This window comes from Pezoporus wallicus, unplaced genomic scaffold (assembly GCF_028554395.1).
Source record: "Pezoporus wallicus isolate ANWC-B61680 ecotype Strahan unplaced genomic scaffold, APGP_CSIRO_Pwel_v1 contig_8403, whole genome shotgun sequence".
NCBI classification, from domain to species: domain Eukaryota; kingdom Metazoa; phylum Chordata; class Aves; order Psittaciformes; family Psittacidae; genus Pezoporus; species Pezoporus wallicus.
Genome location: NW_026641953.1, coordinates 986,163 through 1,000,775, shown reverse-complemented (window position 1 = coordinate 1,000,775; position 14,613 = coordinate 986,163). Strand labels below are relative to the sequence as shown.

Here is a 14,613-nt window from a genome sequence, read left to right as displayed (position 1 = left end):
ACTTTCTCTTCTCAACAGCCATTTTTATTGCTTTTGACAATACACCACTGGAGGGAAAAAGACGTAATTTTCTGCTCTTCTTTAGCTTCTTTGAATAAGTAAATTCCTTGGGACTACTGAAAAAAGGTGAATGGTTCATGTTACATCTAAGCTGACAACACAAGTAAAGAGTTGGAAATTCCCCAAAGCAGGCTACTCGTATCAGAATAGCACCACAAAACTGCCCAAGTAACCACTCTGTGGAGTAATTAACTGACATTTGCATGGAGAACAAGTTCTTACAGCCATAGCTAACAAGATGGAAAGTCTGTCTCAAGATGAGATATCCTCCTTGGATATAACGAGGAAATTCTTTCCTGTTAGGGTGGTGAGGCACTGGAATGGGTTGCCCAGGGAGGTTGTGAATGCTCCATCCGTGGCAGTGTTCAAGGTCAGGTTGGATGAAGCCTTGGGTGGCATGGTTTAGTGTGAGGTGTCCCTGCCCATGGCAGGGGGGTTGGAACTTGATGATCTTAAGGTCCCTTCCAACCCTAACTATTCTATGATTCTATGACTTAGCAGAGCCTAGGCTTGAAAGTGACAGCAATGTTTAGTTCAAGACAACAATTATCAACTAAAATATTTCCACTCATGACAATGGACTTTGACACAGGTCCCTCACACATGCATGCACACACAAAAATCTTTCAAAACAGCCAGAAACAGTGTCCTGAATCATGCCTTTGACTCCCAGCTCCTGCCACAATACAGCCTTCATCTACAAAATAAACATACATGGGTTTAACAATGAAGAATAACTTTCCTTCATTTGACACATTCTGTAAAGTCCTACGTTTCTAAATTATACTCAGCTAAAATGATATACCAATCTAGTATTTTAAATACAATAAATATAGAATGAGCTGTGTGCAACTGCACTTGCAAGTTTTGCTCTTTTTTTAGTAGATGCACTAGATTTAGTAATCAAAACAGCCTCCAATACTGCTCCATGAAAAACTAGTAAGAAGTTATAACTGAAATCACATTCTTCAAAGATACCCCACACACTTCTCTCGTTCACACTGCATGGATAAGCATGGTGTTCCTGTGAGCATATGAAGAAAAATGAGGACACTGAGAATTACCTAACAACAAAAAGCAAAACCATATGAGTTAATGCTACGTAACCTCCCATAAACAGTCTGTTTTCTACATTTAATCTTGGTGCATACAACCCAGTTCTATTTTTCTCCATATTAAAAAACTCTTCTAGGAGAACATCTTGCAAGCTATGGGTTCATTCATTTTCATCTTGCTCTGTTTCACTGCAAAGTGGAAAAGATTCTTGAACAAACTGCCTACACATTGGACACTGCTGAAAATATTTGATGCAGCCATCACACAAGCACGTGTGCCGGCAGGGTAGGAGTACCCAGTTCACTGTGCCATTCTGGCAAACAACACAGTCTTTACTGTTTTCTTCATGCAATTCTGGTTCATCTTCAGCCAGTCCAGCCCTTTCTAGTAAACTTCTGTCAGTGCTTCTCTCACCGGGAGATGTGTCACTTGAAGATGCTGCAGTACTATTTGCAGACATGAAGAGTTGCTAAAATACACATATACACAAACATTCAGAAGCCAATAAACTTTCCCCTGATAGCTGAAAATACACATACACATGATGCAAGCTCCACTGGGTCAGACTGACTGGTTTCCACTGGGTCAAGTAGTGCCAGACAGTCTTCCCCCATGTCCTGACAGTTAAAGATAGTTCAGAAGCATAAGATTACATAAAACACTGGGAAAATATTAAGGATAAGTCATCAAATCTCAGCTAAACAAAATCAATGTACATGCATGAACTTTAACAGGACTGTCCAGGTTTTGAAACCCAGCTTGGGTTTCTGTTTCTGGTATACTGTTCTCTGTGCCTAGAGCAACGCTTCTATCCATTCCTACCCAAAATATATCCACCTAGCTGTTAAATCTACTTCACTCAACCCATCCCACTCTTGCTCACATTACAATCCCCTACTCCTTTTTGTTGTATTTTACGTGAAGTGCAAATTCTTCTGAGTGTGATAACTTAATAAAGCCGGTAAACTACCATGCAGCCAAAGGTGCCTGTGGAGAACACACTACACAACTGCACAGTGTGCAGCTGCACAGTTATTTCCGTTCAGCTGAAGTGTGATTTACAATGGAAACCATACACTTTGTATGTGTTTTATATGTAAATATGAATATATTTATATAAATGAGTATATATAACTTTTATTTATAAATAAATGAGAAGGTTTAAGGGGATCAACAGGGAATTTTACCTGGATAATATGTCTGCAAAAAATGGCCAGGACAAACATGTCTTTGGACAAATCTATTTCTGAATGAATGCTAATCAACTCAATTGAATTAAGTTGGCCTAATTACTAGCTTATCAATACCATATATTATTTTTATTATGAGTGATAAAGTGGATTGCATAGAATCATATCATCAACTGCCTGACAGACACAGGAGAAAGATGCTCCCACAGGAAGCATAGATAAGGGAAACTGGACTGGAATAACAAGACCATTGGTTTAATTTTTACTGATTTGTGCTAGGTCTAAGTTTTATTTGTGTTTTTTTTGTGTTTGTCCTAAGTTTTGTGCATGCGTTGCAGTAAAAATACATTAAAAAAACCCAAAACAACAAAACAATCCAAAAAGAATTTCTTCTTCACCTTTCCCAACTGAAGGGCAGTACAGGAGAAATTCTGAGAGACTAGGAAGCAGGTAGCATGCTCTGGAGACAGAAAGCATTCAACAGCTAGTTAATTTCTTCCTACTGTTTTAATAAGCAGACATGACCTAGGTTGCCTAGATTAGAATCAAGTAATTTCTCCAGGAAATCTTTAATATTGTCACATAAAATATTTCTGTTCAATAACTTTTGCTGAAATCACTTAACTGATCATTTTAGCTATTATCCAATTCTTTGTTTGCCAATAAAACTCTTACACTAATTTAGACTTCTGAAAGCCTACGTAAGCTAAACTTAACACTGCCACCCGAATGAAACAACACACAGTATGGGGCTTACCTTCAGCTCATGGTATTGACCTTGAGCTAGAAGTAGATACTGATACAGTATTCTGCAGGGAAGTCTGTAGCTCTCATCAGGAATGTGAATTACAGCTACCATTGAGATCTACAAAAAAAAAAAAAAAGAAAAAGGTATGTTTAATAACTTTCCTTTTCCTTATATGATTCACATAAAACAGTTGGTTTGAAGGGCTGCATACTTTGTTACAACCTCCTGACCTGCTTATTTCCTTAGACAATGGGGACTTCAACAATGTTGACTTCAAACACAGCTTAAAAAAAAAAAAAAAAATAAAAAACATACAGGACATGGCACAAGACAGCACTTTGTGGCACTTCAGTTTTCTGCCCTTGCTCTCCATGGAGCCTTATTATGGCCAGCTTACAGCAGAGACCACCTCTGACTGCTCTCACCTAACGCAATCACACCCCACACTGAAAATGCATCTAAGCACATGCACTCCTGAAGGTAAGTGCTCACTCAGCTGAGGTAGGGCTGCTTACACCATCACAGATGTGCCGTGGAAGAAAAAAATTATTTCAATCACAAGAAGCAGCTCCTACACTCCTCTTTCCACTCCACTAACTCATGATGAGCTCCTCCTACATGGGAGAGAAGTTGACAAACTGCAAGGAGTTTCCTACAGCAACCGAGCCCCAGGTGAGTGCAGGAATTTAGGTTCCGTACAGCTTCTGCAGCCACATCCTGGGCTGTCTTCAAGACAAGAAATTACCCTGTCCATTGAGCTCCAAGTGCATAATTAGAGGGGAACATGTAAAAGACAAAGTTTTCTCTACTCTCTCTCACTTTCCTCACAAACACAGACCAGTTTTTTTTTACTCTAAAAAGCGTTAAGAAGGGTCCCTGATCGGCTTCTAAACCGAGTAGGCAAAAGAAAAAATTTCACTGGAAAGGATTATGAAAGGATCCTGTGGACTGACTTTAGAATCATTTTTCTGAAAGTAAAAGCACTCCAAGCTTGCATGCTGTGCCTAATACCCCTCACCCTGCCTAAATTACATAACAGCCTCTAAAAATAAGAGAAAAAGAAAGTGAAATTCAATATTATTGCAGTTCCCAGAAGCTGTCAAAAAAAAAAATGAAATACAGAAAAAAGCTGTTTTGTTAAAAAAAAAAGAAAAAACAAGAAAATTAAAGGCAAATCAGACTTGCACTTCAAAATCCACATATGCCCAATTACATGCAGTTTCAATATATGTACCTACACATATGTATTTATACTAACTGAATTTACTATTCTTTGGCAATAAGGTCTTTTTTTCTAAATCACAATGTGTCAAAACCACTGCAAAACAAACAACCCCACACCACTACTAGCTTTGTTTTCAAACCTGAAAGCCATTAAATCTGCATTAAAATGACAGCTTTTGTCTTTTGATAGTAAGATCTCAAAAGTTAACAGTTTGCAGCGTATTTGTATTATGTCATTCCACCACAAATGCCTTCTCAACGACAACACGTGCTCAATTCTTAGTTTGTTCAGACACCTAGGAAACTGTTTAACTCTGAATGGGATCACTTCTGAATACAAGCATCTGAATCTTCAAGTTATTGATTCCTCTGTTACCCTGTAGTACAGGAACATATACAGTGATACTATGATCTAGTAGAAATGCTATGCTGTTTGATTATAGAGCCCCTTCCTCTTCAGTACCAGGTATTTTCTCTCTCTGTAAGTATTTGTACACCATAATCAAGTTACCTCTCCATCTTCTGTTTTCTACCCAGGCCTGAGATCTAAGCTTTCCTCCACTTCACCCCTGCCAGCCTTCAGATAATTTCTGTAACTCTTACATATGGTCATGTTAATTTCTGGAGCTAGAGGAAAATTAAGGCACAAAATCAAATAGGTATGATCTAGCCACAAATATGGTTTGGATGAAAATTAGTCTCTCCAGAAAAGAGATACTGGAACACCATCCATAGTGATGGACACAGACACACAAAATAAAGATGGTACTTCATGCACTGATGTGAGAATAATGCAGTAATACCATACTGGTCACAGTGGCAAAGATCCCTTTCCACACTGTATTTATATTTTAAAAGTTTGCTTTTACAACAAGAGATGCAATTCTGACATTTGTCTGGCAAGGAGTTCAGGTAGAGTTACTTCTTTGACCATATTAACAGATTCTAGTCATGTTCCTTTTCCCCAAAACCAGAGGAAAAATACCTTCCCCACTCTCATTTCATCCCTTTCTTCTATGTTAACAAACAAAAGAGGTGTTACAGATTCAGGTCCATACTGATGTCAAACACATGGAAAATAGCTGGGGCATGTGGGAGTGTCTCAAGTGGGGACAGGAGGGAGGGAGGCAGTCCTAAGGTTAAGTGACAAGGAGCCAAGGACAGGCACCACTTGGAAAAGAACCAGATTTCTTAGGCACTGGTGTGATCACAATCAATTTCCAAATGAATGTATGCAAAAGTGTTTAGTGGATTTAGGCAAATTGCTTCCTAGTTCATTTGTATTATCGTTCAAGCACTTAGTGATATTAGATTATCAAGCAAATGAAAAGATGGGAGAGAAAAGTGTGTCTCAAATCATTCTAAAAAGAATCAATTTAGTGTTTAGAAGGGATATTGAACTGCATGTGACAAAGCTGAAGCTGCTTTAACTAAGAGATTAGGAGGAGACCTTTCCGGGGAGCAGAGTATCCCGTATCAGTCCACTGCAAGACCTTCATGCCTTCCTGTAAACACCCTGGAGCTGGCTACCGTGAAACACAATGTACTGTATTACAGAACTGGGCTGTGGCAGAAAGGTAACTTCTATGCTCCGAACAGCCAAGCCAGCAGTCAGCTCACATATCTGTGCCAGACACACACACAAAAAAATCCTCTCATTTTCCCAACAGCAATCCAAAAGACTCTTATCAGTGCAAGAACTCCACCACAGGTTTATGCGATCAGAAAAATGGGAGTAATAGCTTACTAACCTACAACAACCCCAGTTCATCTCACTACAGGGTTTACCACAGAGAATTTTGCTGAGATAAACGTTGTGAAAATCATAAGCATCTTTTGAATGGCACACACATTTTATATACAGCAATGATCTTTGCACTTCTGCCATGCTCCCATGGAGTCATGGGTGACAAGGCTAGGGACCAAATTCTAGGGGACAGAGAAAGGACATTGTTTTATTCAAGCCTATCTCCTGAAACATTCAGAACTTAAACACACTGACCCTAAAATATATTCTTATATTACTTACAATATCATATATTTCTCTGTCTTCTTCATCTGCTAACGTCAGCAATGCTACCAAGGGATAGCGAGATCTGGGCACTGGGCCAAAATCAACAACTTGAGCATCTTCTGGTAACTGACAAAGTTTTTCTTCCTTGTCATTTTTTTTAATGCTTAGTAGGTGTCAAGGAAAACAATCAGTGTTATTGCAATTGTAGACAAATGTGACGTTTGCATAAAGAATATTTGTCATATTTGTTCATAAATATGTTGTGCCAAGAACAGCTGAATGTTCACAAGTCTTAACACTCCCTGTGCCAATGAAACAGCATTTTGTCAAAACAATTGCAAAAAAGGATACAAGTACTGTTGTCGATAGAGGTATTCGCTGTACAGAGCATCCTCTAATGCCTGAGGAGTCTTTATTCTGAAGCAGTAGACATGTTTCTGCAATGCTTTGTGGAGTTTTTGAACACTGCAGCCCCAGTAGCATGTAAGAATACACTCTTCCAGACAGTCTGGTGTCAGTATTATACCCTCTTGTAGAAAGAAGATAAGGATTTCATTAACCCACCTATGTGCAGGAATTCTGGAATTGCTAAGTGTAGGTTCTTACAGGGCAGCAAGCAGAAAACAACTTCAGCATCCCAGACTTTTATCATTATAATCTAATCTTCTCAGAATTCAGACCAGGTTTAGTGCTATGAAAGTCAATGGAGATGTGGAAGTGGGTGCAAGGAAACAAAATGGCTGATTAAGCTAACAAAAGTAGCACATGCATTTTGTGAAGGATAAATGTTAACTTCTGGTAACATTATACACACTCACTGGCAGACCCATGAGTACAACCCCTAGTCCAAAGTCCATTCCCTCCTTAGATAATGGTATTAATTGGATCACCAGCCTACAACACTCTGTGGTCTCAAATAATAAGGCCCTTTTGATCGTACAGAGGGAGGATAAACAGAGGATCTGTGTGCTTCATTTCTTTTATAAAAATCAAACACCCAACTCATTAACTTCTAATCACTTACTGCACAAACAGCAGCAGAGCTCTTGAAAAGTCCCACAAAATTCAAATGTCCAAACCTCTTGAAAAACCCAAGTTACCTGAAGACTACATTGCTGGATTTCTTGTTTGGGGTTTGTTGGGCTTTTTTAATGTAGACAGAGGGGTGAAACTGCTGCAGCCCTTTTCTCATTCATAGGAAGGCTCCACATCTGTGATGGCAGAAGATGCCAATGCAAGTCAGCCTTGTTTACTACTCCCCAGTGAGATGCAGAAGGGCATGAATTTCACTTCCTATGTGAGCCATTTCATGGATGTTAGGAACTACCTTGAACTGTGATCCAAACAGATATTTAAATTCAGTTTCCGCTGAGACACAGATAGAAAGAGGAGATCTATTTTTAAAGTAAAGTAGTGCACTTCCACTGGAGACTGGGACTTAGACTTCAGTGGTTGGCATATATTCTGTAATAAAATCTATACAGTTCTTCACTTCTGTAAAGTTTACCAGTTACTGCAGGCGTTTTTGTAATCTACAAATGTTTTTGCTACTTAGAAATCTGTTACAGCAGAAAGTGTTTCATTAATAAGAATTAAACTCTGTTTAAATAGCCCAAAATTTTACTTTTAAAACCACCACATTTATAAATGGTGTAAACATTATTTCTGTTGTAATGATGAACAGAAGCATGTTTCTGAGGAATTTTGATAAAGAAAAAAGCAGAGAGCAAGAAAACAGAAAGCACTAAGTTCAGGAACCCAAACTGACAAAAATCAAGCACATCAAAAATCCACTAACTTGTTACAGAAGCTGTAGCAGGATGAAGGATTTCTAACCCAAAAGGATTCTTCACTTGTCTCATCTGCTTTTTCAACATTCTTGCACTGGATTCTGTTTCTTCTGAGTTTCTCAGAATAACAGGAACACCCAAACCAGACCTATGAGACACAAAACAAGAACAAGTGGGTTAAGTATTAGGGTTGACACACTTGAATTTTTCTTCACTCTAAATAGCAAGCAGCACAACATCTGCCAGGATGCAAACATAACACAGGCTGCCAATCTGACTTCAGTTTTCCGTGGCAGAAGGTAGGAGTCTTCACAGTGATACAAAAGATCTCTAAAAGGGGAATACTTTACTCTTGCCTCTCCACAAAGGGAGTAAAATAAATGAGAATGGTCAATGCCCTCTAGTGGTAAACGGTTAGCCAGTACTTTCTCGCAGTTGACATTCTTGCACATCCTTTTACAGGATCCCCGCCAAAAAAAACACTGCTTGCAAAGATGGAACAGCCTTAATCTATTGGGTGCTCAAACGGAAGAGTAAATCATTCAGCTCTAAGATATTTCTCTAGCTGTAGCTACAGCCAACAAGATGGAGATCCCGATTTCCCATGTAAACCTCAATTACAATATGCTGATACTGAATCAAAGGCCATAAAGCCTCTACTTTGAGCAAGAAACCAAGTGCAAAATAGCTAAATCAAAGCCGAGACTCTACAACCCCTTCAAAGCCAAACCTAGCACACTATCCCAAGTGGTATTCTTACCCTAAAAGGATAATGAAGAAAAGGTTTCAAAGTTTAAACACCCTTAGAATAAAAATAAATTAAAAAAAAAAAAAAAAAAAAAATCAAAGAAAGTGAGGAAGAATATTTTGGGACGATGATTTTTGACACAAATTAAAACCCCCAAGATTTCTGTATTACCTGGGGCTTCTAAAAGAACCATTACATAAGGTCAGGATCTAGAAAACAAGCTCTATAACAGACTTCTTTTTACATGTGGCTAAATATAATTCTTAGAAATAACTTTCAATAACCAAAAGTTGATTAGAGAAACTGTCCCAGATATGCTATAAAAAGATTACTAAAGAGATTCCTTAATTGCATTAATCCAGTCCTGTCTCATTAGTAAGGTAACAGGGAGAGGCTGTGGGAGGGTTTTGTCAATGCATTTCAGAAAAGTTATTTATTAGCTCAGGCTGTACTTCCCTGAATTTGTGCTTTTGTTGCTGCCACATGTACTATTGACATGACAGCCTGTTGAATGGCTCTGAATTTTGGTTTAGGCAGCCATCAGAATATTGGGTGCTGGAAAACACCAAACGGCACAAAGCACCAGTTCTTCTCCGCATCAACTGTTGCCATTCAGTATACTGAAATAGCAGCTATTACAGTAAGATGGGTCTTATATCAATAACTCAAGCTGAAAAGGGCACTACCAACTTGAATTTAATCAGTTTGAAACTGCTAAAGTAATTTTGTGTACAATACAGCTCTGAGCCAAACAGACAATTCTGTGCTTAACTACTACTTTTCCCTGGTTTTAAAATCTTTTCCAACTCCTGTGCATCAAAAGCAGACGAAAAGCAGAGCTTTTACTGACACTGGGCTCTTTTCTATTGATTCATGTCAGAGAGGTGCCTTTGTAAGACTAACTGGGAAAAACATCAGTCAAAAGTGATTTTCAAGTTGAGGAAACTACTTCAGGGAAAAAAATTTTCAAATCCATTCTCAATAGCAAGAACCTGTTCCTGGCAGTCTAACAAATATTTGCCTTTACCATTTAACATCTTGTGTGCCAGAGTGTCACAGATACAACACAGAGAAAAGAGACTGGGCTGGCAGAAAATGCTCTATACTGATTACTCCATCTTTGAGAAATGCCTTTGTTTTGCTAGACTATGATAGCAACGTTTGCATTTCTTCAATGATATAATATGGGGCACTCAGCCATACTCGGTTTGGGCACACGGAGGGTCAAATCTCTCTGATGTAAGTAAAACCAGCCACGCTGACTTCCCTGGGGCTGTAATGAAAAACACCAGTTAAACATCTTACAAAGAAACCAGGTGCAGCAGCTGTTTCACTTATTCAATATCCAAAACTCAGTGGAGCTAATCTCTCCTACTGCACATAAAGATGCCTCCTGTTTTATACCATCTGGCTGATTCTGAAGTAAAACCCCTGTTCTTTGGAAACTTTCTTCGCTGGTCAAAAGCAACAGGATAATCACCATGAAAAGCAGCCATAGAAAAGAGCCTCTAGTACAGTTTTAGCAGCAGCTGAAGGCAGAAAGGCCTCTCTGTTCAACAATAAGGTACAGTGTTGCTGTAAAATTTTTAAGGTAGTATTCAGCAAATGAAGGATGAATATAGTTTTCATTTTGTGATCCTGGTCTCTCAGCCAGGATCGTTAGTTGGTATAGAGGAAAATTCATTTCTTCAGAACAATGTTAGTTTATAAAAGGCAGGAGCTTCCAACAGTTTTGTTCATGGGTTAATTTCCCCAAAGACCAGTCTGGACTTCAAACAAGTGCTGAGCCTCCAGTTCCTCCTTATAATTCATCTACAGCTAAAAGATGACGCACAGGACTGTACTCAGCTAATTTAAATTCCATATAATTCCTATATACCCAGAGGATCTATTGGACTGGTTCTAGGTTACTGCTGTAGGTAGGTTACCTGTGCAGTAACCTACTCAGACTCTGAGCAAAGCCACAGGTACCCAGACCTGGCCGTAAAAACAGCCGCTCATCAAATCAGTGCAGAATTTTGCAAATAAAACCATCAACATTCCTAAGCAGCTGGTGGTTTTCAGGCTGACTGACACCACCACAAATGTATCTGTAAAACAAACTGACAATTGATGCTGAAATGATGGGGGAAAAAATGTCATTGCAACAATATACTATGTATTATATCACACCATATGCATTTATAGTACTCGCTGTAGCAAATAAAGAATCAAGTTGTTTTCACAAGTAAGTTCCAGAGCACTTAAAAAATGACTGCAACTACACACACACACTGAAGTTGCTTCGAGGCTATTGGTCATATGGCTGTGGTAAGGTCAAAGGCAGCAGCAATCACCTCTGAGCAACTGGCTACATATTCACAGGTAAGTACGTGCTGAGCTCCTGACTGCTAGTTCTATTCGACTAACAGTTCCTTAACAAACTAGTTTGTAGACAGTTTGTATATATTTACATGAATTGCAGTAATACCTAGTGTAGATACACCTAGAATCTCTGATCTGGAAATAAAAATGCCTCTGGACAGTCCTCTGCACACCCTCTGGCCCAAAATGCATCAATGGACACATGTAAGGATCAGATGTAAGGACCTTCCAACATTTTACAGTAGAGAATTGCAAAGCAGGCCTGCAGTGATAAGGTTTAGTGGTGGTCGTGGCAGTCCTAGGGTAATAGTTGGACTTGATGATCTTAAAGGTCTTTTCCAACTTAGCTGATTCTGTGTTTGAAGCAGGTTCTCAGCCATCACATTTAATTCCACACACTGTTTTCCTTCATATAGAGAAATAGAGTGCTGGCAGCTTCTTTCTTAAACAGGGGTAGGAATATTCCCAACAGCCTCATCTGCACCAGAAAACAGAGGAGACCAGATACAGCTTATCATGAATGGCACTGTCCACTGAAAGTCCACTGCAATGGATTTGGCAGTGCTGGGTTAATGGCTGGACTCAACGATCTTAAAGGTCTTTTCCAACCAAAATGATTCTGTGTTTCTATTAAAAAAATATTAAATTGATAAACGGATCATTGGTTTGGGATATATATGCAGGAGGCTTATTTAAATCATGATTCAGTATGATTTTTTGGTAAAGATAATATTTTTGAAGAACTGATGAAGCAAAAAAGTGAAGTAAATTGCAATGTAATACCATGAGTGTGCAGTAGGACACAGAGAGAGCATTATGAAATGCTTTAACTTTTTCTCCAAATAAATAATGGGGTGGAATTTCGTCCAGCAAAAAAAATAACAAAAGACCAGTTGCCTTCACTACCACTTGCCGACCACTAGGGGAGGCAATGCAAAAGAGGAACAAAAACTTCCCACCAAACGTATCTGACAGATCAAAAGATACACTTTATTCCCACTGAAAGGAATGTTTGAGCCAATGGTAGCTAAAAAAGTGATATAAAAAAGGGAAAGGCTTTACACTGAAGGAAAAGTCAAGCAGAGTATTTGTAAGCTGCCAAAAGAACAAATAGCTACAGCTAAAACATCTGTAATTCAAAGAGAGACAATGGATGGAAAACACTGAAACACAGCACTACAAATATTAATGTTGAGCTAATGGGAGGAAATGAAATAACTCAATTTTATTCTCTCCAGAAGCCCCAGAAGTGTAGCATATCCACAGTTCCTACACAAAATATTTTGATTGCTAATCAATGCCCTGCACTGGCAAGTATCAGTATTTACATCCATAGATGCTCCCGAGTTGGCAGGAAAACAGACAGAACAGTGCTATCTATGACAGACATGCAGGGACCTGCTTCTGAAAAAGGCAGCAGTGACATCTTTGCTGAATCCTCGCAAACACAAGTAGAAGGTCTTCCACTCCTGGCCCCTTTATATACTTTAGCAGATCAGTTATTTAAGGCTCCTCCTCATCTCAATCCCAGCACCCTGTTACGTTCACCTTAAACACCCCCTTCTCCAAGTTCCAGCAGCAGAACAGGCTGGTGCCCCATCAGCAGTCCTGGGTACTCTCATACCTCAGTACCAACCCTGCCTTAAAGCCTGTCAGATTTAGCTGCTACTCGGCCTGACACTAGTCATCTTACTCAATATCAAAATTTTATTTACCATCAAGATTTGATATGGTTATCTCCAAGACTGCCAAACTTTTCCCCTGAAGGAACTCTCCCTGACCCCACCCCCACGCTCAGGGTCAGGCCCTCTCCTGGCCACCGTGTTTCCTGACAGCTCTCATTCTCTTCTTCTGCCCGAGCAGCCCCTCTTCTTCCCCTATGGTCAGTACTAGCCCTCCTTATCATCCCTCCTTCAACACAGCCCCACTCCCCAACCTCTGCTAAGCCCCACACACCCATCCCCACTGCTAGACCCGACGCTGTGGCACCCCACAGACACCCCACATCCTGGAGCTCATTCCCCAAGGGGTACCAGCTCCTATTACCCGCCTCCTACGCCTTGCCACCTCAATACGCGGACAGACCTCCGCAGCCAAAGCCCATCGCCCCAGACCGGTATCCACAGGCAGGAGCGGCCCCATAGGGACCGCCACTGCCGGCCGCCCCGCCGACTCACCATGCCAGCACCAGGCCGCTGGTGACCAGGAAGCAGACGAACACCACGGTGATGTAAAAGAGCGGCGAGTACTCGTAGAGGGTGACAAGAAACACAGCGGCCATGGGGACAGGCCGGGCCGACGCGCCCACCTCACAACAGCCCTCTCCGGCTCGGGAGTCAAGCGCATGCGCAGTGGCGGAGAGAAGCCGTTGCTCTCATCTTGCCCGGAGATGGGCGGTGCTGCAGGCCCGTGCCGGCGTTCCCTGCCTGCGGTGGCTCAAAGCGTTAAAAGAACAAGAAAACGCCTATGCGCCGTCCGGTACCACCACCTTAATCGCCTCAGGCCTTAACGCGGCAAGCCCGGGCTTGCAAACTGATCTGCGTGAGGATGGGGTAGTGCCAAATGCTGAAACACTCGCTGAAAATGTGCAATTGTATCTTGTAGAGCTAGCGTTTAAGTCGTTAATTATCAAGAGGTTGTGTTGGACATGTGAAGTATTGACTACATTTTCATTCTCTTTGAATGAGCCAAGCAACCATACTCTCAATTCTCACTGATACAGGATTGCCACTAATACAGAATGGTTTGGTTTAGAGGGACCTTAAAGCTCATACAGTTTCAAGTGCTGCCATGGGCAGGGACACCTTCCACTAGACCAGGTTGCTCCAAGCCTGGTCCAACCTGGCCTTGAATGTTGACAGGGACGGGGCAGCCACAGCTTCTCTGGGCACCCTGTGCCAGGGCCTCACCACCCTCAGGTGGAAGAACTACTTTAATCTAAATCTTGCCTCTGTCAGTTTAAAGCCATTCTCCCTACATGCCCTAGTCAAAAGTCCTCTTCAGATTTCTGTTACAGTAGCTGAAATTCCCAGCAGCACGAAAAAGGCCAGACGTTTACCCCAGCACCACAACAGCCCTCCACCAACAGCCTATTAGGGAAGTGTCTGCCTCGTGCTCAACTCTCGTATTTGTGATTCATGAGCTCCAAACCCTGGTTTACTACACTCCACTTGTACAAACAAGAAGCGCCACAAGCAGCAGAACTTACTGATTTCTGCCTTGTGCTTGAATTTTCTGGTATTTAATGAGAGAGACATTCTAGCTGAGGCTTTTTAGTAGGCGTTTTTGTGTGTGCGTTCTCTGGTGTTTTAGTAAAGTATGCAAAGTTACTGTTACTTAACAGCCTAGTTGAAGTGTGGTCATCCTCCCCGGGCCTGGTGCTGACCCTGCCGGCAGGCTGATACCCCAGCCCGGCCTCA

At 40.8% G+C, this 14,613-nt stretch overlaps 1 protein-coding gene across 2 annotated transcripts; it reads right to left on the bottom strand.

Annotated features, from left to right (window-relative positions):
• Positions 1-1,102: 1,102 nt before the first annotated feature.
• Positions 1,103-14,470, bottom strand: CGRRF1 (cell growth regulator with ring finger domain 1). Of its 2 annotated transcripts, none has more exons than XM_057426303.1 (6): positions 14,403-14,470; positions 8,091-8,230; positions 6,644-6,821; positions 6,308-6,455; positions 3,064-3,171; positions 1,103-1,585 (listed from the first exon to the last, which is right to left on the bottom strand). In XM_057426303.1, exons 2-6 carry the CDS (start codon positions 8,167-8,169, stop codon positions 1,277-1,279), a joined length of 822 nt encoding a protein of 273 aa, XP_057282286.1. In that variant the 5' UTR covers positions 8,170-8,230; positions 14,403-14,470; the 3' UTR covers positions 1,103-1,276. The 2 variants fall into 2 exon arrangements, with proteins under 2 accessions (XP_057282286.1, XP_057282285.1); XM_057426302.1 differs by lacking the exon at positions 14,403-14,470 and adding an exon at positions 13,372-13,487.
• Between the last annotated feature and the right edge of the window lie 143 nt (positions 14,471-14,613).

What these genes read in the sequence shown, in the direction of transcription:
- CGRRF1 (XM_057426302.1), bottom strand. Translation starts at nt 13,475, where the DNA reads ATGGCCGCTGTGTTTCTTGTCACCCTCTACGAGTACTCGCCGCTCTTT. An exon ending in CTCTATCGACAACAGTACTT is followed by an intron (nt 6,456 to 6,643) that starts GTATCCTTTTTT and finishes ACACCTACTAAG; the next exon opens with CATTAAAAAAAATGACAAGG. An exon ending in ACAGAGAAATATATGATATT is followed by an intron (nt 3,172 to 6,307) that starts GTAAGTAATATA and finishes TTTTTTTTGTAG; the next exon opens with ATCTCAATGGTAGCTGTAAT.